The 25,209-nt window shown below is 41.4% G+C and overlaps 1 protein-coding gene across 2 annotated transcripts in view; it reads right to left on the bottom strand.

Moving 5' to 3' along the window:
- Positions 1 to 25,209, bottom strand: part of ADGRA1 (adhesion G protein-coupled receptor A1) — a 437,455-nt gene that overhangs the window by 214,391 nt on the left and 197,855 nt on the right. For both annotated transcript variants that reach the window (XM_048505436.1, XM_048505435.1), the window contains 3 exons: positions 7,021 to 7,185; positions 1,171 to 1,369; positions 556 to 705 (listed from right to left, as the gene is read on the bottom strand). In XM_048505436.1, coding sequence (XP_048361393.1) covers positions 556 to 705; positions 1,171 to 1,369; positions 7,021 to 7,185 — 514 coding nt within the window. The remainder of the gene's footprint in view (positions 1 to 555; positions 706 to 1,170; positions 1,370 to 7,020; positions 7,186 to 25,209) is intronic.

The following is a 25,209-nucleotide window of genomic DNA, read 5'->3' on the forward strand; positions in this document are numbered from 1 at the left end:
AATCATGCCTGGGAACCACATTGAAGTGTATATCTTTGTAATTTAAGAAAACAATTGTCAGAAGCTTGGCCAGCATGATGTAGTTCTTATTTATAGTTTTAGATTTATAGTTTTATTAGTTGTTGTATGGGTTTTTAATACTGTTAAATATTATGCTGTTTGTATAATTGTATGTTGTTTGCCGCCCTGAGCCCCTTGGGGGAGGACGGCCTATGAATTTAAAGTATAAATAAATAAACATGTGTAGAGGGGCCAACCTCCAGGTGGTAGATGGAGATCTGGGATTACAAATGATTTCCCAGGTAACAGAGAAAATGGCCGCTTTGGAAGATAGATTGTATGACATTGAAATCCCCTCTACCTAGTCCCCACCCTCATCAAACTCCACCCCCAAAACATCCAGGTATTTCCCAACCTGAAGCTGCAACTCTGTACATCTGCCATGTCAGAATTCTGTCATCTCATTCTGCTGTATGTTTAGATCAGGCTGCAGAGTTACACAGTTGGCTTTTAACGTTAAAAGATTGCTCATTCATTAATCAGACTATATCTTACATCTTGAACTTCATCCACATATGCGGTTAGCTTTTCCAGCATGTATGCCAAATAGATAACATCCATCTTATCTGCAAACTTGGCAGCACCTCTTGTGTAGGCTGCAAGCTGGTGTGAAAATTCAAGTGCATTGGTAGCATTAAGATGCATCTAAAAACAATAAAAAACAACCGTTGCATATAAAATACAAGCTAAAGGTTTAACTACACTTGATCTTCAATTGTAATATATTCAGTACTGTAAATAACAATATAAAAGATATGCTAAGCTACCAAATAAAAATATACCCATTTTTGTCGAGGAAAAATTCCCCTCCACTGCTATTAATAGTAGCCTTTCATCCTTCAGCAGCTAGGTGCTACTAACATAAGAAAGATACTAACATAAGAAAGATAATAAAGAATAGCACAAATATCACATTTCTATCTAAGTAGTTTGACTTTTCTTGTTGAAATATAGGATACTTGCAGAGTTGTGTACTATTTCAGACCATATCCTTTCAATATTGTGTACCTTAGGCAACAGAGAAGCAAATTTTGGTTACTGTCCACTGTACTGATAAGAGATATGCAACATCTCCAGTACACTCTAAGCAGAACAACCATGTCATTTTACCTGACTAAAGCCATGAAGGACTTGAGTTGCTTCTTGAGAATAAGGACATTCAGAATAGCTTTCTTCAGCCCACCGACCAGTGCGATTACACTTACGCCATGCTTTTGGCTCTTCTGCTCCATTCGGAAGGGAAACTGAATTGAGTGAATATTGAAGACATGAGTGGTAAGCAATTATTCCTGCCACAGTCTTGGGCCACCTACAAGCAAAGATAATAATAAAAAACCTCAACATTATGCAGAGCTGAAATTGGTTAGAGGGCAATATTGGTCCTTCACAGGCTTGGCCATGCCACCAGAGGGCTTCTGGGTAGAAGGGGAGTCGAAGTTCATGCCCCTAGGCCTGACTTGGGCCTTTAAAAGATCAGAGGTCAGATCAGATCTGGCTTCCTGGTCAGAAGGTAGAGAATACTGAGGTGCTCACCTGTCCCTCTCTGTCAGACACCAATGGAAGGCCCTTCAGCCAAACTGGACTCTGGTATGTTTGAGAGTTGGCACCAGGGATCCTACAATACACTTCCTTTTAATATCTCAGAATCATATTATACTATGGGTTTAATCAGTCCTTTCTGGGGAGGAAAGGTATTAGAAAAAAGTACAATGGTACCTCGGTTTTTGTCGATAATTGGTCTGAAAGGAATCGACGAAAACCGAAATCGACAAAAACCGAGGCACCATTTCCCATAGGAATCAATGTAAATCCAATTAATCTGTTCGAGGCACTCAAAAAGTGCCTCCAATGGATTAATTGGCTTCCTCAAACCTGAGCCAGCCGGGAGGCAGAGGGAGCTTCTTATTTGGGCAGTGACTCCCCCTGATGTCACTGCCCAAATAAGGAGCTCCTTCTGCCTCTCGGCTGGCTCGGGTTTGAGGAAGCCCAGCCGGGATGAAGAGGGAGCTCCTTATTTGGGCAGTGACATTAGGGGGTGTCACTGCCCAAATAAGGAGCTCCCTCTGCCTCCCGGCTGGGCTTCCTCAAACCCCAGCCGGTTCAGTTTTCATGGACTTTTTGTTGGCTTTGGTTTTTGTGGACTTTTTCTGGGCAATTTTTTTCTGGGTTTGAGGACGAAACTGAGGCAATCAACGAAAACCGAGACAAATTTTGCCCAGAAAAAGTCGACAAAAACCGAAACTGACGAAAACCGAAGTCAACGATAACCGAGGTACCACTGTACAAGTATTCATATATAAGTGTCAGGATCATGCTTTTGTACTAATGTACTAATTACTGTTCGATCTGTATTCTGTCTGATCTGTAACTACACTGACTTAGGCATATGGCTTCCTTGCTGCTTTTAGACAACTAGGCCTCCCCTGGCTGGCGTCTGGCATGTCAGCATCCTGAGAAAGAGCAATTGTTTATTATCTTGTATCTGGGCTGCCAGCCAGGTGGCTCACTGCAGCTATCAGCTACCGATAGAGCAACCTTGGTACCGGGTAAAACTGAAAGGAACTTTTGCCAGATATCCTGCTCTGGGAAAGTGGGTGGTGGAACTGGACCATAATAAATATATATCAACTGGCCAGGTTCCCCAGAACTGGCTTCTTCATGTGTGTATTCGATCTGTTTCTTAATAATAAAGGCTACTGAGCAATAAACAGAGTCTGTTTATTGGAGCAAGATTCAGAGATCTGACAATAAGGTTGTGTCAATTTCTACCAGTTCTGCTGTAAATAAGTGCCATCACAAAGAAAGCCATGGCTGGTAACATAACATGTGTTTTCATGGAATTGCTTTTATTTGACAGCTCTTGGCCTAACCTGGGCCTAGAATGTAGTACTGAAATGGTCTCTCATAAAAAGGTTCCTACACTTAAGAACCATGTTAAAGAAAAGGCTGGGCTTTTTCCTGATGCACAGTTTTCCGCACAGAATATTTTACATGAAGAAGCCGCTATCGACATGAGGACCTATCAGAAGATTGAACTGGCACAGGTCGGAGACAAAATAAAATTATGGCATCCTCATGGCTGCCAGAACAATATCGGTGCCATTTTAAAAACATTTTAAAATGTCACGCGGGCAATGCAGTGTTATTTCCCCATTCCCTCTCCTGGTGCCATGCTTTTTTGAGTGCTGAAGAAGAAGCCACTGAGGACTCAATCAGGATCGGGCCCCTGCGACATATTAAAATGTCTTTAAAATGGAAGTGGCATCCCCGTGGCTGCCACAAGGACACCATCATATTGAGTTTGGCCTTCAGACACCTTTAATCATCTCAGTCTGGAGTCCAGCTACAGTGGCAATGAAGGTTTTCAATTTTTCATTGTTTTCAATCATCCACTGTTATAGCGCTTCAGAGGGAAAGAAGGGTATGAAACAGTATACTATTTAGTATTGCACAGAAAGATCTGGAATTACTTAGCATTAAGGCCTTATTTCACCTTTAAAAAAATATATTAGGTATGTACTGCCAGATTCCAAGTCAGTCATGCCTTTTCAATTCTAAACAAAACTCTACCAGGATAAGTCTTCATTTTCTGCACCTGGCCTCTGAAATGATTCATTATGGAGGTGAAAGAATGCCATATGAACCACGGGGAGGGTTTTGTAATAAATTAAAATGCAGAAAGAACCCCACGCCACTTGTCTTCCTTCTGGGCTGAGTCAAACTTGAAGAGAACTATTGTCCATCTTATTTACTGAAGGACTAGCCATCCTTGCAATGCTTTATAATAACTTCAAATGCATGGCAACTGCTTTCAAAGATGAAATCAGTTAGACTCCCCTGGAAAGAATATATTCCTTACAGCAGTAGAATACAGTAGTTTAATACTTGCGAACACTGGAACTCAATTTTAAGTTAAAAGAAAATTAAATATCTCTTATAATGAGAAGGAAAAAGAACCCAAACAAACCTCAGAAAGAAAAACCAGCTACCACCTCATAATAGGTTTTGTTCACCGAGGCTTGAATTGCAGCAAGTTTTCAATTACAAATACCACCTGGGCCTGTCAGCACGAAAGGCTCAACCTTTCCATTACATTTAATGCATCTCCTTCGTCTGAAATGAACTGTTCTTTTTTTAGTATTGCTTTTTATGGTGGTTATATCTTGCTACCTGCCTATTTGCTATAATATCAAAACCCCCAAGAGACCTTTTCATGACAAACTATTAACATGTACGATGCATCCGAGAGGAGAAATCTTTCAAGAAAGCTTCAGGTGTGAATGTTAACTTGAGTTACAAAGATGTTCTCTACAAATCTGTATTCATTACTTCGAAATGCCAAAGGAAATCTATGGACGCAGTACACTTTTGATGTAAGTTTCTAAAATAAATTTGTGCGGACTTTCTAAAAGATGATCAATGGGACAGAAATGTGAATTCTTATGCTTTTTGACTGACAGAAAATGAAACAGCACAGTGCCTTTGGTGTTAGCTGAGCATTTATGTTTCTTTTATTTATAAAGAAGAAAATGACATTTACTGGCAAGAGAGTGAAGGGTTTCTCAATGAAAGCTGCACTATGTAGCAGTTAATACAAGTTTATCTAATATATTTTAAAAGTGACTCATTAAAGAGCACCTCAAGTCGAACCCTTTTTGTGCTGAGTAGAAACACAGGCCACAGTAACAATCACTCCTTCAACTTTTCAGACAAAAACAAGAATTTTTACTTCCCTTTCCAGAAAGATTCCTTGCCGCCCAAGGAGGGGAGGAAGCAGCCAGAGAGTGCAGAAGGAGACACAGAAACCCCATTGTGTGGGTAAAATTTGGCCATGGCCATTTTTATGGTGTGCTGGCAAAAGGAAGCAGAGGGGCAACTTAGGGGACGGATCCAGCACTGGGCAGTGCATCTGCTGTCCCCTAGTGACCACTGAGCAGCACATCTGCTGTCCCCCAGTAATAACTTTCCCCAGCCCAATGCATGGGGGAACACACCAATGCCTTGAGCAGCAAGATAGTGGGAGACATCAGGGCTCTGGCCTCTGGATGAATTCCCCTTTCTTCCAGGAGGTGCAAGCCACCAGCAGTCCCCACCTGGGCATGTGGTTCACAGGCTCGCTCCACCTCCCAGACGTCTTATGGAGGCCCCCACCAAATGGGGAGGGCTGGCACACAGACTCCTCCTCTCCATGTGCATCCCGCCAGGCTGTGACAGATGAAATGCAACGAAAAACAACAATCACCATAACCAGATTGCAACAACAAAAAACTCAGACCCATGAGGGAGGGAGGGAGGGAGGGAGGGAGGGAGGGAGGGAGGGAGGGAGGGCAGGAGAAGCCGTTGGTGCTTAGGTGAGAAGAGGTAGGGGATGGCCTGGCCTGCCCGTATAAGGCTGCAGTCCCGCCTCCTCCAGGCATGTCACTTGCTCACGCCAGTGGCTGGGCATCCCAGCCCCACATTGGGCTGGATGCTGGCGCTGACCCTGCCCCTCTCCCTGCCCCACCCCTGGGCAGCAATGGTGGCCACGGTAAATCTCAGCATTGCTTCCTGTTCAGTAAGTTTTGACCTGATAAGTGTGGTGAAAACAGCATGCATTTTTTTCAAAGCTGGCAAGAACTCCCAAACTGGATGCTAATTACACTGTTTAAGGATAAAATAAAGGAAGGCAGTAATTTCATTTCCACTGCAAATTTTAACACCTAACTAGCATCTGGCTAACACTACTAGATGTAGCAGAGCTCTTCTTTTTTTCCTTAAGAACTATATGAGAAAAAAAGGGGAGTTTCAAACTCGTGTATTAATCCCTTCTGCCTCCCAAGGGTGTTTGTGGATCGAACCAATAATATAAAGTACCTAGTAGCAAGCAGCTTTTTTGATTCCTTTAACATTGTGCTTTAAGAGGACTTGGACCATGTCATTAGAGCTGTTTGCAAAAAAAAAGATGTACAGAAATTCAAGAGATGCCGAAGTGACTCTGCTTTGGGGACTAAATGCATTTGTGCTACAGTTCTTACGCTCTTCAAGCACTAGGCAATTCTACACACAATGGTTCCCCATATAATAGAAAGAGATTACTACAGAACCAGGAGAGGATGAATGCTCCATGTGGGCATCTTCCTTCAGTTCAGTTATGAACTTCAATACATTACTGGAAGTGGCAGACTGCCATTTTAAAATCAATTGTACTTTTAATCAAAAGTTGGCTGTTTAAATTCATAAACTGACTTCAAGATCACACAAAATCTCTTTTCTTTGGGAACTACTGCATGAAATGTTCAAGTTTGGGTGGGGTGTTTTTAATTGAAAAAGAGGGCTGAATCCTGTGGATTCATTTCACTAATGGTGGTGTTTTTATTCATTGCAAAAAGCTTTCTGCTGAAACAAAAACTCCTCTTGTGCTAGCAGAAAGCTTCTTGTGCCAGAGAAAAGTGTGCCATTAGAGAAACAAATATGCAGGATTCATAATCGTCCTTCAAATAATTTTTATTGTTAATGTGGGACATTTTAGTTCTATATTTTGTTTCTTTTTGAAATCATTTTCCTACACATGGTGCTACTGCTGACATCTCAGCAATGATACTAGAATCAGTGTGACATTATGACTGGAGTGTCAGACTAAGAAGATAATAAGGAGACGCTGATTCAAATCCCTTTGCCTTAAAGCTAATTGAGTGCCCTTGGCTAGTCACACACTTAGTCTTCTCTATAAATCACCAAAACCAATATGGTTTTACCATAGAATTTCCAGTGATTCCTAGCAGTGCCACTTCCTGGTTTCCCCCCAGAAGTGATCTCACACTGCCAGCGACAATGAGTTTTTTTCCCTCCTGCCAGCTACTGGAGTGCCAATGGGCAACACAGAAAGCATATGGCAACCCCACCTACAAGCCAGATCCCAACAGATCTCAAAGATGAGCTCTCATTGGTCATTTGTAATTTTTTAAAAAAAACAAGTCATACCTGAAATCTCCTTTATTGTTGATTATCCTTTCAGCAGGGCAGAAGGGTACAGCTGTTTCCAGTACCATGATTTCTACTTGCTTGGCGATACTTCCATAAGAGTTGTTCACCATGCATTCCCACATTCCAGTCGCATCAGTATCAATGCTCGACAAGACAAGTTCACTATGAAAAGTAGATAAATTATTGCCACAACCTGAACATTGTGAAAATTCTTCATCAGAAAGAGTCCTATAATCCTCCATGAGGCACCATCATTGCATTCAATCAGTTGCTTATCCTACAAACCCCAAAGAACTAAACTATCTTATTAAGATTCTATTTTTTAAAAAAGAAGCTTCTGGACATGCACAGTGCAGCTCACAATGTCAAATATGTATTTCAGATTCTTCTTAATCACAGTATGTTGGGCACCCAGTTCTGTTAAGCATTCAGTTATGCCATGGGCAGAAACCCAAGCCTACAATCCAATTCTACTTTGAGAATTCAATGGCATATTGAAAAGAAAATATTATTTGAAAACTATATTTCTCCCAAATTAAGAATGGCTGCTGGCATGCCCCAACAAAGAGCAAAACACACTTAGACCAGCTGAGAGTCTTAATGGAACTTACCTCTGTGGCCATTAAACAAAGGAATCCAAACCATTTTGTAAGACTTATTGGCTTCTCAGAATTTTGGGAAAAGAATGAGAATTTAGGACTGGAACTTGGCAACAAGCTGATGGAGGGGGTTGGCACAGCAGATTTTTCCTGCCTATCCTAGAAGCTGAGCTTGTTCCAAAAGCCTGTCTGGGGGCCATGGAACTTTGGGGAAAAATATGTAGCACAATTCTTAACTTCCTGACAGTAAGGGCTGTGTGACAGAGGAATGAGCTACCTTGGAGTATGGTTGAGTCTCCTTCTTTGGAGACTTTTAAACAGAGGCTGGATGGTCATCTGTTAGGTGTGCTTTGCTTATGTGTTCCTGCATTGCAGAGGGCTGAACTTGATGGCCCTCTGGGGTCTCTTCCAACTCTATGATTCTATGATTCTAAGCTGCCAGCAAAAGAAGGGATAAAGATGATTTCTCTCCACTCTTTCTCCTCCCTTCTTCTCCCTGTAGTCTCCCTCCCTGTATTGTGGTACATCTTGTTCATGAGAGTACCCCAACACTGGGATGGAATTTTCATGCCAGCTAGTGGGGTGGAGGCGAAAAGTCTCGTCTACCCACTCCTCCTTTGAGCTTTTCTGTGGGATATGATCCTTTAAGTTTCTCCAAGAATACATCTGAAACTTTTAGTACATTAATTTCATTATACAAAAGCTTGATAAATCAATCCCTGCAAGTAAGTTCAAATATTTACTTATTGATGTAATTAATTCCACAATATACTTTTGCTGATTCAATGCTATCCATCTGCTATAACTTTAAATACAGCACAGATTTTAATAAAATCCAAGGTAAAAATTTACTTATTAATGTTTCATTTTGTGGGCTACCCAATTAATACAATATAACTTGGCTTGACTTTATGTAGAAGAAGATTTACACATTAAATATAAGAAATCTTTCACTGACAAATTAAGTAATAAATCTAATAGACTTCAATATTGCAGTGATTTCTTTTGGACAAAATGGTGGTGGACAACCTCTGTGCACGAATTACTAATGGAACATCAGGGGTGTATCTACAGTAAATGGCACCCAGGGCAAGCTCTCAAACTGCCCCCCCAACCTCCTGTGATCTGGATGTTACCCCTATTGATACACCCCAAGATCACATTAGTCTTTTTGTAGCTGTGTCATGCTGACTGCTCATATTTAATTTACTGTCCACCAGTATCCCCCCAGATCTTGTACTCGCACACTACTACTTAGTATGTATATTTCATCCAGAGAGAAAGGGGGGAAGGGAAAGAAAGAGAGAAAGAGGGAAAGAAAGAGGAGGGGGAAGGGAGAGAAAGGAGGAAGAGAGAGAATTTTGGTTATCCACATCCCCTCCTTCCATTGTCAATGGAAAAAGGCTTCTGGATGCTTTAAAATTAAGATTAACTTACTGTCAGGTGAGCGACGATGTGGCCAGGAGGAGACTGGGGCAGGGACAAGCCAAGGAAATAGGACCCTCCCTGGCTTAGTTCCCAATCCCAGACTCCTTCCAGCTGTGGCACTGTTTGCCTGAAAGTAAATGAATCTTAATTTTAAAACAACCAAACAACTACTTTCTTTGGTGGTGGCAATTGGGGGGGGGGAGGATGGGGGCCACTTTTCTCCCCCCCCCCCCATAAAAGCCTCTGGTTGCTTTAAAATTAAGATTAACTTACTTCCAGGCAACTAGGCTGGACTGGATCAGTCAAGGTGTGGGCCTCTTCCTGTACCCCCCAAGAAGCACCAGGGTTTGCCCCCCCCCCGGGTTACATATCTAATTTACTGGAGAAAGTATGCCAAAAACTGTGTTGAATAGCTTTGGGTCAAAAGTGCTATCCATCTGCTGTAACTTTAAATAAAACACAGAATTTATCCTACTTAGCTACAGATCTTAACTTACAAAGATGGTAAATCTCAAGAGTACTTTTGGAATTAACTTCCACAACACACTTTCCTTCTCAGGGATTCATTAACCTTTGAGTAAGAAGTCACTACTTCCTAACTCACTTGTGTTCATTCACCAGATTTTGAGGCATGACAGTGGATAATACCTTTAAATTAAATGTATCCATGAGAAAAACTGTTAGAATTGACTGATAGCAGTTTCTATATTAACTGGAGATTTCCAGCCAAATGCTTACTGATGCTTTATCAGCATAGAAAAATGTCAGTGGAAGACATTCCCTTCACTTGTGAGAAATATATTGCAATGCAACTTGAACCTAGACATCTCAGATGACAGTAGTACTACTGTCATTCAAGCTACTGTGGAGCAAGAGGGAAGTTAATACCTTCTACAATGAAGGTGATATTGGATGATCTTTTATTTTGTTTCATGACTTCTTAACTATGTGGAGTCATTAAACATAACATTGCCTTTCACTTTGGCTCTGGGTCCCAGATTTTTACGTGGTTTACCTGCATGGCCTGTCTAATTTATCTGTGTTGTGACCATTTTACTCTAGAAAAATGTCTGTTGTTTCTTACATGTTGGTGGGTTTACCCCTTTGCCTTTTGGTGCTGGGTCCATAAGCCACCTGCAGTCTGCAGTGGTCTAGTCTTTTCTCCCACTGCAATATTCTAACCCCATGCCAGCATGGCCAATTGGCCATGCTGGCAGGGGCTGATGGGAATTGTAGTCCATGAACATCTGGAGTGCCAAAGGTTCTCCACCACTGTATCTAACCCCTCATCCATACCTCACCATTCTGCACATGTGAATTTCATCTTAGATAGTCAATTGGATGAATGGACTCTTAGTGCAGTAGTGTAGATGTGTTTGGACAAGTGCCTTATGAGATTCACATACAAAAGGGCAACTCGTGATGAAATTAAATATGAATTTATGATACATTCCTTAATGTCACAATGAAAAATGTAAGTTTGATGGCCATCTAACTTATTTATAATTATCAGTATATTCAAAATTTATTTGATAATGTACAGTAGAAATTAATTCTGAAAAGCTGTCATAACGTTACACCATAGTCGACAGTTTCGGTGGCTGCCAATGTGGAAGCTCAACACAGAGAAATCTGTTTTGAACAACTAATCTAGGGCAACGAGGCTCCTTTTGAGTGTGCATTTTTACCATTACAGCAAAACATTACTAATTAAATAGATCAGTGCCAGGCCTAGTTATATAAAGCTCTTCCTTCACTTATGCTGCCATAATATCTTTGAAGTGATTATGCTGCATGCTAATGGTCATTTAAATGTCAGAAATAAAAGTAAGGAAAAAAAAAACAAAAAGGCCACAGAAGAAAATTTAAGTTCCCATTTCCTGCAAGAAAATGTGAGAATCTAACCTCATTTCTTGCATGAATCATCTTGCATTGAATCATGAAGATTCAATCTCATTTCTGGTAGGGAAAAGAAAAACAAATTATTGGGCTAGGAAAACTGTTCAAGTGCACGCGCACACATGCACACACGTGCACACGCATGCACACGCACACTCGCTCTCTTACAGAAAGAAAAACAGATAAACAGGTTTCTTTTCCACAGTTTAAACAAGAAGCTTACACTGCCTACATCCATTCCAAGGTTCTATCAATTATTAATATGAACAAAGAATTTCAAAAGTGAACTGTGTCCCTAGTGTGTTTTGTTGAGGCACAAAATGAAGTTCAAAAGGTTAAAACACTGAAAATCAAGAGTGAATGCACAAATTTAAAACCAATATACTTGCTGCCTTCAATTGCCTGACAAAAAGGAAGAAGGGGGTAAGAGCCCCTATTCTGTGAGTGGCCCACAGGTATCTGGGGTAAAGTTTAAATAACCAAACCATGAGAACTTTGATTGATCGTATGGGTGATTCCCAGACAATTGAACCTTTACCTAGTAGGGCACTGATTCTGTGGTGAAAAGACTGCCATGAACATCAGAGGAAAGTGCAGAGGAGCATTTCTCACACTGGCTAACATTGGAAGCTCCCTTTCCCTGCCATAAATAATTACTTATTTATCCATTGACTAAACCTCACTACAGCAAGAACAGATTTTTAATGAATAATAATAAACAACAAGAACAAATGTGAGAATAAATTATAGTACAGGCTTATGCAGATTCTTGGGTATACAAACAAATGGTCCCCAGCTGTTTTCATTGAGAGCTTGGTTAAATGCAAATGCATCACAAGCCCCACACCCACCCACACTAATGTCCTTACACCACAAGGAAACATATAACATTCACCTTCTAGTTCAGTGTACAATTAGTAAAGGTCATGTTGCAGTATGTTATTGCCGCTGCTGTTCACTAATTTTTAAAAAGGCACTTTCTCAGGGCTGGTATACTTATTTCAGCAGTTACACAAAAGATGCTGGAAATCATTCTATGTGGCAAGCCTTGTGTGTGGAATGCTCACCTAACAGATAGGGAATTCCCCCCCTCCCCCCAGGGCACTACAAATCTCTCACTCATAAGAGCTGCAGGTTTAGGATTTCTGCCAAGCTTAAGGAATGCTGCCAATCTGTGCAGTGACCCACACAACAGTATTAAGGAAACTGTTGACAAAGTGGTGAGGTGCCTCTACAAGTATGGAATGAAATCTGAGAATCCAGGCAGAGTGCACATAGAAATAAAATTAATTAAGGAGAATAACGGGGAGCAGAATCAGCAAATTTACTATGCAGTCCTATAAAGAATTACAGTCTTTTAAGCCCAGTGGCCCCAGTGGATTTATAAGGGTTTAACTCTGCTTGGTATTGCACTATTAAGCTGTCAAAATATTATCAAGCATTAAAGCAATAATTTCCAATACTAGAAACTAAAAGGAGCCAAATATTCCAGCATCCAAACACAACATGCAACATGTGTGTGCATAAAGTGCCTTCAAGTCACAATCGACTTTTGGCAATCCCAGAAGCAGCAGCAATGGTATGTAATTGCCTTCTTCTGCAAAGGCTGCCTTGGTAGTCTTCCTTCCAAGTACTGGCCCTGCTTAGCTTCTCACATTTGACGAGATTGGGCTATACTATGCAGCCTTCCCTCCAGTGTGCAATATACACTCAAAAGGAGGAATAAGATGCCAAAGACATCTTAAGAGAAGTAAAGCAGTGGATACAGGTCTAGTTTCTAAGGCAGGGTCTCGACATCTGGGTAGCCAATAATCTAAAAGGTAATTGGAAGAGTAAGAACAGCAGGGATGCATCCTATGTGTCCACAATAGATGCACCCACTGTTGCACAAAAAGGTAGGGTTGCCAACTCCAGTTTGGGAAATTCCTGGAAATTTGAGGGTAGAGAGGAATATAACGTCACAGGGACCACTCTCCAAAGCTGCCGTTGCATAATCGGTAGATAACTTGAAATTCTCAGAGATCCCAAGCCCCCACTGGGAGGTTGGCAACCTTGCAAACAGGGGTAGTTCGGAAGTTCATTTTGGGACTGATCCTGGGTATGGGTGAAGAGACTTGTGGGGAAAAAACCATATTTTCTACCCAGGCTTGGAAAGATGGGAGGAGCAATGGTAGAGAAAGGGCATGGAATTTAACTGAGAAAGGGCATGGAATTGGAGGTGGCAAAAGGCCCTGTGGATTTTCCAGGTAAGGAAACAGGAAGTCTTCAGGCAGAGAGAGGGTGTGTTCAAGGGCAATCCAAGTCTGATTAGAGGCATATGGCATTCAGCAGGCAAGCCCCCAAAATCTTAACTACAGTACTGAGACAGTCAAAACTATTTGTAGAGAAAGTAAATATGGGTACGGGTCTTTCTTTGGCAGAATGTAATACAATAGAACCCTTTTGCAGATGGTTGTTAATTAAGGGATCCTTGATTAACAAATACAGCTAGATATTGGGCAAGGGTCAACTTCTCAGGCTATTCTCAGTAAGTGGGATAAGATTGAACAAGGTCCTGATTGCCCTGATGGCTTTCCTAAATTCACGATGCTGATGGCCCAAAACTTGTTTACTGACCCTGGGAAGACACGGGGAAGAGAAGAATGTCCCACATCGGATGAAAGAGAAAAAAAGACAAACCAAAACTGAGGCTTCTTGGAAACAGAATTCAATGCAATATCACAGAGAATCCTGGTGCATAACTCAGACCACATATATTTTCATTCATGCTCCTAAAAACATTGCTTGTGCAAATGGCAGAGCTGTTCACATGAGTTTATATGGCATACAGAAAGACTAGCCTCCACTCAGTGTGCCAAAGAACAGGCTTGTTTGCACTGTCGCTCTCATTTATTTAACACATGACGCTACCTTACACTGAATCTGAGCATCAGTCCATCAAGGTCAGTACTGTCTCCTCAGACTGACAGCAGCTGTCTAGGATCTCAGGCCGAGGTCTTCCACATCATCTCCTACCTGACCCTTCTAGCTGGAGATGCTGGGGATTGAACCCTTGGACCTTCTGCATGCCAAGCAGAGGCTCTGCCACTGAGCCACAGCCTCACACCCAATCCTTTTTTACATTCTCACAGTGATGGTTATGTTGATGTAACCAAGTTGTCCCTGGGTTTATCAACCCCACAACAGATATCAGAAAACAACAATAACCCATCTAGTGATTGTCAAAAAAAACCATGCTCAAAAGCTTTATAAGTGAAATATTTCTGAGTTGATGAATAAAACGTGCTAATCTACTTATGATAATCCTTGATTATTTGATTGCATGCCTTTGGGAACAGTGAGAAAAAGGCAGCCAACAGAGTTTGCCATTCTAATTAATTTCAGAATCATTCTTTGTTGCGTGATTGTTCAACCGTCTTTCATTTGGCAACCTCCGCTTGTGACCGAAGCTGGATCTTACCCAGAGTGTGGCTGCTGTATTCTGCTGCATCCACTGAAGGATGAACAATTTTGTTCCTGAATTATGGTAGTAGAAAAGGAGGTTAACAACTGCCATCTCTGATAAACAGAGCAAAACAATCAAGCCACCAGAATATATGATGCTAACCAATGACTACTTCCAAGTAGCTTTTTTTGGTTTTCTATTTGACATATATCTTCTATTTGTCTTACATGGCACAATACAAGCAATGTCCTCCCACTTAGATATGTGCATATTGTTAATCCTCTGAGCAACAATAATGCTCCATGAGCCACTCATTCCCCCCCCCCCCATGTTAGTATTACTAGTCTAGATTCATTTTGTTAATCCAATCAGGATTCCAGAAGATCCCACTAAGTGGGTAAAATCTATATCCTTTCTTCCATTAGTAGGTCAGTGGGTATTGAGGAAAGAAGAACCATGGCTTACCTTTTCTGCATGTCTGTATGGAATCAAGGACATGACCTAACTTAATTCAAGGCAGCTTCAGCATATACTGAATTATAGTTTAAAGCTTCAGAAGTTTGGTGTATTATTTTTGAGGATTCTTGCATATAGAAACAACAATGCACATGCTCACAGTTCAGAGGTTTGATTTTCTTCCAGTTGCAGGTTTAAACTCATATGAGATCACTTAGGCAATCATACCATCTAGCACAGTGTTTCCCAACCTTTTCGAGGTCAGGGTACCCTTGACCTCACTCTTCATATCTCACGGTACCCCTGCCGCCACCCTCCACCTTCCCTTCCATTGCCCCTGCTTGCCACACCCCCACCTTCCCCTCCCAGGGTGAAGGGTAGCACTGGGGGTGGGGGTGGCTGCTGACCTTGTGGCAGGCCCTGCCCCATGGACCAGCTCCATGTCCTTGCTGGTGTCGGTGGGAGACACCACAAAAATGAGGGGGGGGGCGGTAGTGTTGCCGCGGTACCCCTGGGACATGCTCATGGCACCCCAGGGTACCAGGGAACCCTGGTTGAGAATGGCTGATCTAGCACTAGGAGGATAAAATGTTGGGGCTTGCCTTCAGTCTGAATTCCAAAATCATCCATCTCCTCCAGTTAGTTCCAGGATAAAAAGGTGGATCGAACCACAACCTGGAACTCCAACATCTGCGTTTGGCTAACAACTCCTCTTTCTTTTCTCTTTAAATGGTGAGGAGAGAGATTTAAAGTTCTATTAAGTATGGCAGCAGAGCTCTATTGGATTCTACTAGTTATCCAGAACAGCTGCATATGAAGCCGCCTTACATTAAGTTAGATTGTTTGCTCATCAAGTCCAGTAAAGGTTGACACCCCAGTCAATTGACTGCTCAAACATTATCAATTGACGAGGCAACTGCTCATTTGTTCTTTTAGTGCTGTCCAATATCTAATGAACCCACAGCATTATGTAGCAGCTTATGATTCCAAAACTGAATTATAGTTTAATTTGTCATCCAGGGCTGCTTTCTCCTTATTTCTGCAGCAGTCAAGGACTAATCACAATTTCTTATGATGGTCACTCACTATAGATGCAGATATCTGCAAACAGGAGCAGAATATATCCAGCTTTGAATCCAAGAGTAGTTCTTCCATGTGTCCCAGAAGTTTTTTAATTTATTAAAAGGCTTATGATACCTCTCCAGAGAACCTGCCAGAAGCAGCTTACAAATGAAAACACAATAAAAACACTGTGGAAGTTGTTAGCCGTTCAAAACCTACCCACCCTACAAAACACTGAGAAGCTTTAAAGATTCCAAAAATAGTTCTCAGGCTAGAAGCAGGCAATACAAAAGGTGTTAAAATAATGGCCCTTTCACTAAAAACCTGAGTAAAATTTTGGCCTGGGGTCTAAAGAGAATGGAATAGGGACAGGTGAGCCTCAAGGTCATTCCACAAAATGGCAACTCTCCTCACCCAAACCTGCCTGCCACCCCCTCAACCCGCCTCAACCTCCCCCTCAACCTCCCCCAACAAACCTTTACCTCCTCTGAGCAGTGCCAGCTCATCTGCCCACTTTGGCATTGGGCCCTGACAGTACTACCTGAACAGGCAGGACTGCTTCCAAGGGGCAGGACTGCTATTGGAAGGAAGGTGGTGGAGGCAGGACCAGTGCCTGGCCTGGTGGTCACATGACTGAAGCAGCAGTCACATTGGCCGAGCCAGGTCAGGCCAGGTGAAGGAACCTTCAGAGCAGCCAAGCAGGGCAATGGAGGCATGCAGGGGTGGCTGGTGCTGGGGGGCGATGGCAGCAATGCTGGGGGCTACTGGTGTTTTTCAGAGTTTAGTGGGGGAAGGGCAGAAAGAGTTCAGCTGGGGGGTGGGTAAGAGGGAAATGAGGTAGGCGGCCAAAATGCAGCCCCTATATGACCTAGGCAAATTGTGCTTGGGTCAAATGACCCTCCCTGCACCCCCCTGATATGCCAGTGAAGGTGCCACTGCTGAAAAAGCCCTGCTCAGTACCATCTGGACTGCAAAGTTCCTGTAATGAATGGAATCAAGAAATGCTGCAAATGGTGAAAGCATGGTAACATATACAACCTACTACTGTGAGACACTGAAATTAAATTTTTATAAGACAAGTACATGGGAAATTGCACTGCAAATTCTGCTCTTTAGAATGTGATCTAGGCAGAGAGAACAAAGAAAAGCTTGTTGAATTGTTATGCTGCATCTAGGAACAAATATTACCTCTTTTCCAGCATAGCAGCTTTGACCCACGCTGGGACTTCCATGGTTGCTAGTAAGGAAAATTTAAAATGTCAAGAGATCTTTTATCACTTATCTGTCAAATCTTGTCTGGCCTTGTGTTTGTTTTTCTGTGAGTTACTTGCTTCAGTATGTATACATACTGAGAGGAAATAGTATGGGTCACGCTGGTTGGCAACAGTGGAGAGCAAATGAAGCCTCCCCTCCCATTCCTCTCAATCTCAGTACTGCCTGCCTGCCTGCCTGCCTGCCTGCCTTCCTGCGCAAAGCATTTGGTTCTGTGTTTAGAAGGTACAGGAACAGAGAGAACAGAAAAGCAGACTAATAGGAGGCATTACCTACACAGAAGCAAAGCCTTCTGCTTTGGATTTCAGAAGAGACCATCATCAGAAGATACCATCTTCTTCCTTGAATGGTAGGTATCAGCAAAACGGTACGATTAATATCCAATGGGAAAGAACATCCCAAACCATGAAGTATACCGTTGCCTAAGTAAGAGACTAACAGTGCAAGTGTAAGAAGAAGAAGAAGAAGAGTTTGGATTTATATCCCCCCTTTCTCTCCTATAGGAGACTCAAAGGGGTTTACAATCTCCTTGCCCTTCTCCCCTCACAACAAACACCCATGAGGTGAGTGGGGCTGAGAGAGCTCCGAAAAGCTGTGACTAGCCCAAGGTCACCCAGCTGGCATGTGTGGGAGTGCACAGGCTAATCTGAATTCCCCAGATAAGTTTCCATAACTCAAGCAGCAGAGCTGGGAATCAAACCCGGTTCCTCCAGATCAGAGTGCACCTGCTCTTAGCCACTACGCCACTGCTGCTCTATTAAGGAGAGTTATTCCATTCTAACCTCAGTGAAATGAATGGGCTTCGATTGGAGTAACTCTCCTTAGGATTGCACTGTAAGCAGTAATATAATGTTTTCCCCTGATATATGTTGCAGACCATGTTTGTCTAAAGGTGCTCATATTATGGCCGATATCTTTACATTCGCTTTAGTTACAGTACATGCCTGTTTTCTTACTTTGTTTCTTAATGGACACAGTTTTTTAAAAAGTTTTTAATACATTTGTAGTCTCACCATATATCTTACAGGATATGCTTTCACTCATCTGATAGTAAACAGATTTTATATCAGTATTATCTGGCTGAATATGGCAACTGAAATTTTTATTGAGCCAGTTTCTCAGCAATCTTCCTCAAGATATTTACAACCATTACCATTTTTATTGGCAGACATTCTACATTCTAGATTGTTATTGGCCATGAATAATGTGTTTATAACATAGGCTCCTGTTTATGCATTATTAACCTGAACCATTTTAACAGGCCACTTTTCATTTATTTTCCAGATTTCAACAAATGACAGAGAATCTTATCCCCCTGCAGGCAGGCAGGACGTGGTCAGGTCCAGTCTCACAGGACAGAACAGGTGGCAGACAAAAGCGTAGTCAGAAGACAGTCCAATGAGTCAAGGCAGGAAGAAGGCAAAGGCGTAGTCACGGGTCAGTCCAACAGGTCATGGCACAGAAGATCAGGCGAACAGGCTGGAGATCAGTAGTAGACCAGGCACACAGAAACAACTAGAAATACACTTGTTGCTCCCAGGCAGAAGCAATTTCACAGCAAGGCTTATATAGAGTGCCTTGTTCAAGGAGCTGGGATTCTGCAAGGAGTTAATTATCATCAGATGCAGAGATTTCCAGTCTCCCATACCTTGCTGCCAAATAAGCACTCCTTCTGTGCTTCTGCAGTAGCAGCCTCTGCTTTTGCCTCCTTTGCACAGCTGGCTCATCAATGTGTTCCCTAGGAGGATCTGCAGACTCCTCCACCTCTATGTCATCAGGCAGGGAAGAACTGGGCATTGGCTCTGTTGCCTGGTCTTCCTTGGGAGCAGCCTCCTCTGGCTGCACTGAGTCCTCAGGTTCTGCCTCAGAGTCCTCCGTGTCCTGGTAAGTACCCAGGGGCTGGCTCATGACACTATGCATGACCCTCTTAGCTGAACTTTGATCACCAGTCTCAGAAATGCTGGTTGTTTTCATTCTTTCTTAAACTGTAACGTTTGACAGTTTTGTCATCCCAGCAGATCTTCAAAACAAAGTGAAGAGAGAATGCACAACATCCTTTATGCTGTTTCTGATACATCATTGTATCAACCCCCCTACAAAAGGCTGTCATCTCTGTAACATGCTACAATGTCAGTTTTGTTGAATATCCTGTGAAGGAGTTTACTCGAAACTTGGCTTTTAAAAAATATTACATCCCATATTTCTTGATTCAGAAAACTAAAATAATGGTGTGTGGCTACAGTTGCTGGAGCTGGCTGAAAGAGCACCTTCCCCCCTCCCTATTTATTGTATCTAGCAAACCCAAATACCTATCAGTATAGACATTTTCAGCCAGTCGCAGCATGATTTTGTTGAGTGTTTATCTTCTTTGACCAAGAGCACTCTGATCACAACTCTTATCACAGCTTCATATCACTGGACAGGCTGCATCATTTATTCATATAGCTACACTGGATACTATGTCAGCCTTGAAGCACCTAATAAATAAGTCTGTCATTCTGCAAGAGCAGTGGCTTCTCTTTCTCTTGTATATCTGACACAGATGCTTTCTTCCGGTTCAAATGCACAGTGAGATTAACTCAGAAGACTTATTTAAAAAACAAGACTCGTGGGACACCAGACTAGAACCCTCACAGATTCCTGTTCATCTTTCTCAATCTGTCTGTGTCCTCTTTTAAATTGTGCTATGAAACCAAAAGCTACCAAGCCTACAGGTGGAGGAGCCTGCAGATCCTCCTAGGGAACCCATTGATGAGCCAGCTGTGCAAAGGAGGCAAAAGCAGAGGCTGCTACTGCAGAAGCACAGAAGGAGTGCTCATTTGGCAGCAAGGTATGGGAGATTAGAAATCTCTGCATCTGATGACAATTTAACTCCTTGTAGAATCCCAGCCCCTTGAACTATGAACTACCCTTGTGCTATGAAACCAAAAGCTACCAAGCCATTCAATACAGCTCTTGAGGTAATGTTATTTAACTGCAGACAGCTCCACAAACTGGTTCTATTGGGTTTTCCAGGCTGCGTGGCTGTGGTCTGATGGTCTACCTGACCACGGCCACACAGCCCGGAAAACCCACCACAACCAGTTAAACCAGCCGTGAAAGCCTTTGACAGCTCCACTAACGTTTGACAAATTTAAAAAACACCCCTTCAGTCCAGAAGATTGCTTATAAAGAAAAATGTAAGGATTTCACATTTAATGGTACAACTCCTTTTAAAAAAAATTGTACATATCATCCCAAGCAGTTACATCCTTCCTTAGCCTACTGAAGTCCATAGACTTAGAAGGGTGTGATGCTGCTAAGGATGACACTAATAAGAGTATAAACTTCAATACAGATCCTGAGCACATGTGAAGTATTTCTGTTTATAATTACTAGTTGATTGGATGCTGGTAGAGCTCAGAAGGATCAGATTCTCCTCAATTGCATCTTCAACAAGGGATTGCTTATTGTTAACTTCTGTATTGATAAGTGGATTAGTCTAGTTAATCAGGTCATTTGGTGGAGTACTAACAGCAGCTACTTTAGTAGATATGTCTTTTGCCATTGAATTTTTTTTGTGAATACTAGAATTGGGAGAAGGGAACTAGTACTGCATTTTCAAACACCCATACAAGAAATAACATTTGTAGTAAGATTTGTCTTGTTTTTTCCTCAGTCCAATCTCTAGATTTACGTATCCCCAGATGGGCCTTGTTGATAATTAGCTATCTTGATGGTTACTCATATATTTTCATGACATTATAAAAGCTATGAGCCAGAATCACTCTGACAGTTTCAACAAAATTCAATAAAATATATGCCAATAAAGGCTCATTCATTCATTCATAATTCAATAATGTTACTGAAGTAATAATGGGAATCATAAGCAAGTTGAAAATATCTTCTGGAGTCTCCCATATGGAGCTAACTGTTGCCAAGAAAAATGTCATGGGCAGAACATAGCTGTAAAATTAATTTCATTAGCAGAGTCAATCTTTTATTGACTCACATGGATATTCAGTAACATGCTTGAATATCTTCTCTTTACACAAAGTTGACAGAATTAAAATGTTTACTTAGAATACTTGCATCAGACTTCAAAATGCATGTCCAGAACATTGGAAATGTATGGACCATAAGCTACTAGCCCTGCAAAAATGTTTCACCTTGAAAAGACTAGTGCCTGAGCTAAAAGACCACTTCAATATACCACTGTTTAGTGGTTAACACTGATGTTTGTACAATTTTTCTAGTCCCCCTGCTCAAGGCTGAATCCCCACTGAAAAATAAATACAGATACAACCAGGTTTCAAAAGAAGTGGCATCTTTTCATTGAGGTTTCACCCTCCCCACTGTGGTGTGTGTGTGATGAGGGCATGCATCTCAATCACGCTTTCAAACAGTGCAGCAATCCCCACTACCGCATCATCGAACGTGCAATCTGCTCAGTGGCTCTTCCTTCCTTGCCCTGATTGGCTGTCGTGCCATACTGAGGCAGGAACTTGGTTTTTTTTGTGCAAAAAAATCGTGCTAACGTTGAAACGAGTACGGTTCTTTTGTGCACACGTTTAAGCAAGTAACGTTCTCTCGTGCACACATTAAAATGATAGACTCAGTCAGTGCAAAACAAAAAAAGGCTGTGAGCGCATTGTGCACAGACCACCACACTCTGGCTAGAAGGCATTTGTGTCACTCTCTAGAAGGCATTTGTGTCACTCTCTAACCACATTAGACCACCAAACCTCCCCACCGATCTGGATTGGAGACGTGTTTTTCTAAAAGGTTCACATTCAAGCAGGTTCGGGAAAAACACGAGATAAGGGGGAGCGCCAAAACCACGATGAATCTGTATTCGGAGGTTCAGCTGTGGGGAGTTCTTTGTGAAACCTGGATATTTCAGGTGACTATCCCAGGATTAATCGGCAGTGGGAATATCGCCAAAGTAGCCCCCAAACTCTAACTGTTTATGGAGTACAGGAAGAATCAGTAAATGGAGGTTGGTGGCACAGAAACAGTCTATTTGCAGGGACAATGTATAAAATTCTAGGTTCCCATTACCTTTCACATGCTAACAAATTTATATATGTATAATGTTAATTGGAAAGGGGGGATTTAATATGACTTATTATTGCAACCACATCGTTATTTCAGAGCTACATTTTTCAAGTAAAAGATTGCAGCTGGGCTTCTGTGGTTTCCACTTTGTTCTCTTTCGCCAGAAGACTGCACTTATGTATCTTAACCCAAAATCTTTTTATTCTTTTATACATCTCTGGTGGAACTGTAAAAGAATAAAAAGATTTTGGGTTAGGATACATAATCACTTACAAAATATACTGGAAGTACAATTCGAAATGGAACCGGAAATGTATTTGTTAGGTTTATTTAAAGATAAGAAACTTATAATGTATACAAAATTGATTACCTACCTTATAACAGCTGCACGTATGTTGATCGCGTCGGTATGGAAATCTAACAATATACCAAATATGGAGGCGTGGTTTGAAAAAATATACATGTTTATGGACTTGGAACGCATTTCACTTACATTACAGGAAGAAGAAACAAGAAAGAAAGAACTGGAATGGAAACCATTGGAAGAATACTTCAAACTATATTACCAAGTAGATAAAAGTAGATAGAATAATTATGAAGTAGAAATATAGGAGGAATTATATTATATGTTGTAAGTAGGTAGATTACGTAAGATAAATATTTGAACAATGAAAATCTGAACGATGTATGTATAATTTGTTATGAAAGAACCATTGAATGCAGACCTACAGTATAATATTTCCACATATTTGATTTCATTGTAGAATGCTCCAGTTAGGAGAGAAGTCTTTTGATTAAAGAATTTATATATATGAAATTCCCAATTAAGGGAATCAACAAATTTTAATTGTTTGAGATGGAATGTATGAAACTAAAATACGAATGTATAACTTGTATTTCTTTTAATATTTTTCAAATAAAGTACAATTAAACTGGGAAAAAAAAGACTGCACTGGAAGAATCCATGCTTTTGATGGACTGGAGAAGCTGGGCTGGGCTCATTACAGAGTTGTTGCAAGCAATAACCAGTGACTTAACAGGACTCATAGAGAATATGTATAGTCAGTTTCTGTTCATTGTTGCACTTTTTTTTAGCTCTGTATGTCTTCTTATATTGTTCTGTATATTGAAAGGTTTTGAATTCTCTTCCTGAATTAGCTTCATAAAGTCCACAAAAGCAGGGATTTATTAATATAGCATGCCTATTGGCTTCTTTATATTGACACTGAATTGGGTCCAATGAAGTTGGACTGGTGCTCTGAAATGGGGCCTAACTTTCAGGAATTCCTTAAAGAGATTCTGGGAAAAGGGGAAAGTTTTTGCTGAAGTGTTTTTCCTGAGTCCTTCTCTTTGATGCCATTCAGAGAGAGTCAAAACTTTCTGCCCTGACTGTGAACTTGGATTTATGACATCATAATTTGGCAAACTGGCCTTCTGATGCCACAAAGTCAACATTTGTCTTCCACTGAATGGCACTGGAGAGGAAGGACTTTGTTAAAGTAACCTTGTATACCATTCACTCAAAATTCTATGGTTATACCATGGCAAATGCTAGAGCTTTCCCCCCCCCTCCGATGACATCACTTCCATGTCTTGTTGGAAGTGGCAATATTGCACCAGGGACATTGATCACACATATCTCATCTCCCACTGTTTGCCAGGTCAGGCCTAGGGCTAAGCCAAGTGACAATTCCCTAACTGTACCCAAATATGCCACATCACCAGCTAATCACACTTTGCTTGCACTTGTAGCATAACACCGTCAGGTTCTGACTTACATGGCTACCTATCTATTTAAGTGCTTATAATTTTATTTCTAAGCTGCCCTTCCCCTTACAGACTCAGAGTGGCTTCCAGCAACCAATTCACAGAAAACAAATAATCTGTCATAAACCCATGGCACTCTAGTTGAACTCATTAAGGATGGAATTAACAAAATATAAAGAACAAAAGGTTCCCAAATAATAACAAAAAGAAAAAGAAAAGGGAGGGAAAGGAAAGGAAAGGAAAGGAAAGGAAAGGAAAGGAAAGGAAAGGAAAGGAAAGGAAAGGAAAGGAAAGGAAAGGAAAGGAAAGGAAGGCCAGTCTGTTGGATACCCCTGCTGCCCTCAGCCAAAGGCCTGGTAGAACAGCTCCATCTTACAGGCCCTGCAGAACTGTGATAAATGCCACAGGGTCTGGGGTCTCATTTGATAGAGCATTCCACCAAGCCAGGGCCAGAGCCAAGAAGACTGTTTATAAACCTACAGATTTACCTCCCTGTTTTTAAACCTGTTCTTGCGTAATCAAGGGAAGGGAAGCTATTTAAACATGCCAATAAAATTATGGTCCATAAATGAATCCACCACAAGAAAAGTCAACAGATGAAACAGTAAGTAGTATTGACATCCGTTGTATATAACAGTCTAGTTGTCCACAGCATTTGGCAACAGCATTTCACAGTTTCACAGCATTTCACAGCATTTCACAGTTTCACTTATCATTCCACTTATCTGGAAGGCCTATAAAAATGTAAAATGTATACAATCCTTCTTAATAAAAATAAATAAAACCAAGCTATCTATTTATTCTTGGACTCCAAGCACCACTATTTACGTACCAGCTTCATAAAGGTAGCACTATTTTTCTGCCAGCTCCTCTGTCATGGAACCATACACTGCAAAAGAGTTAGTATAATGTTTAGGGAAGTATACATAGGTTATAGAATAGCTGGGGAAAGCAATGGCAAACTACCCCGCAAAAATGGCTTGCCTATAAAATCACTGCTTGCAGTGGTACCCCAGGGTCGAACACGACTGAAGGGGAAACTTTACCTTTACATAGGATGTACCAAATACCTACTATCAATGCTCATTGCAGGAGGCTGCTGCTGGTGGACAAAATGTCTTTTATCATTCATATAACAAGTAGAATTCATATTCTACTTATTACAAAAAAATTAACCAGTGGAAGATACTAAATGGAAATGACTTGACAAACCTCCAGAGA

Source organism: Sphaerodactylus townsendi, linkage group LG08, assembly GCF_021028975.2.
Source record: "Sphaerodactylus townsendi isolate TG3544 linkage group LG08, MPM_Stown_v2.3, whole genome shotgun sequence".
Taxonomy (NCBI): domain Eukaryota; kingdom Metazoa; phylum Chordata; class Lepidosauria; order Squamata; family Sphaerodactylidae; genus Sphaerodactylus; species Sphaerodactylus townsendi.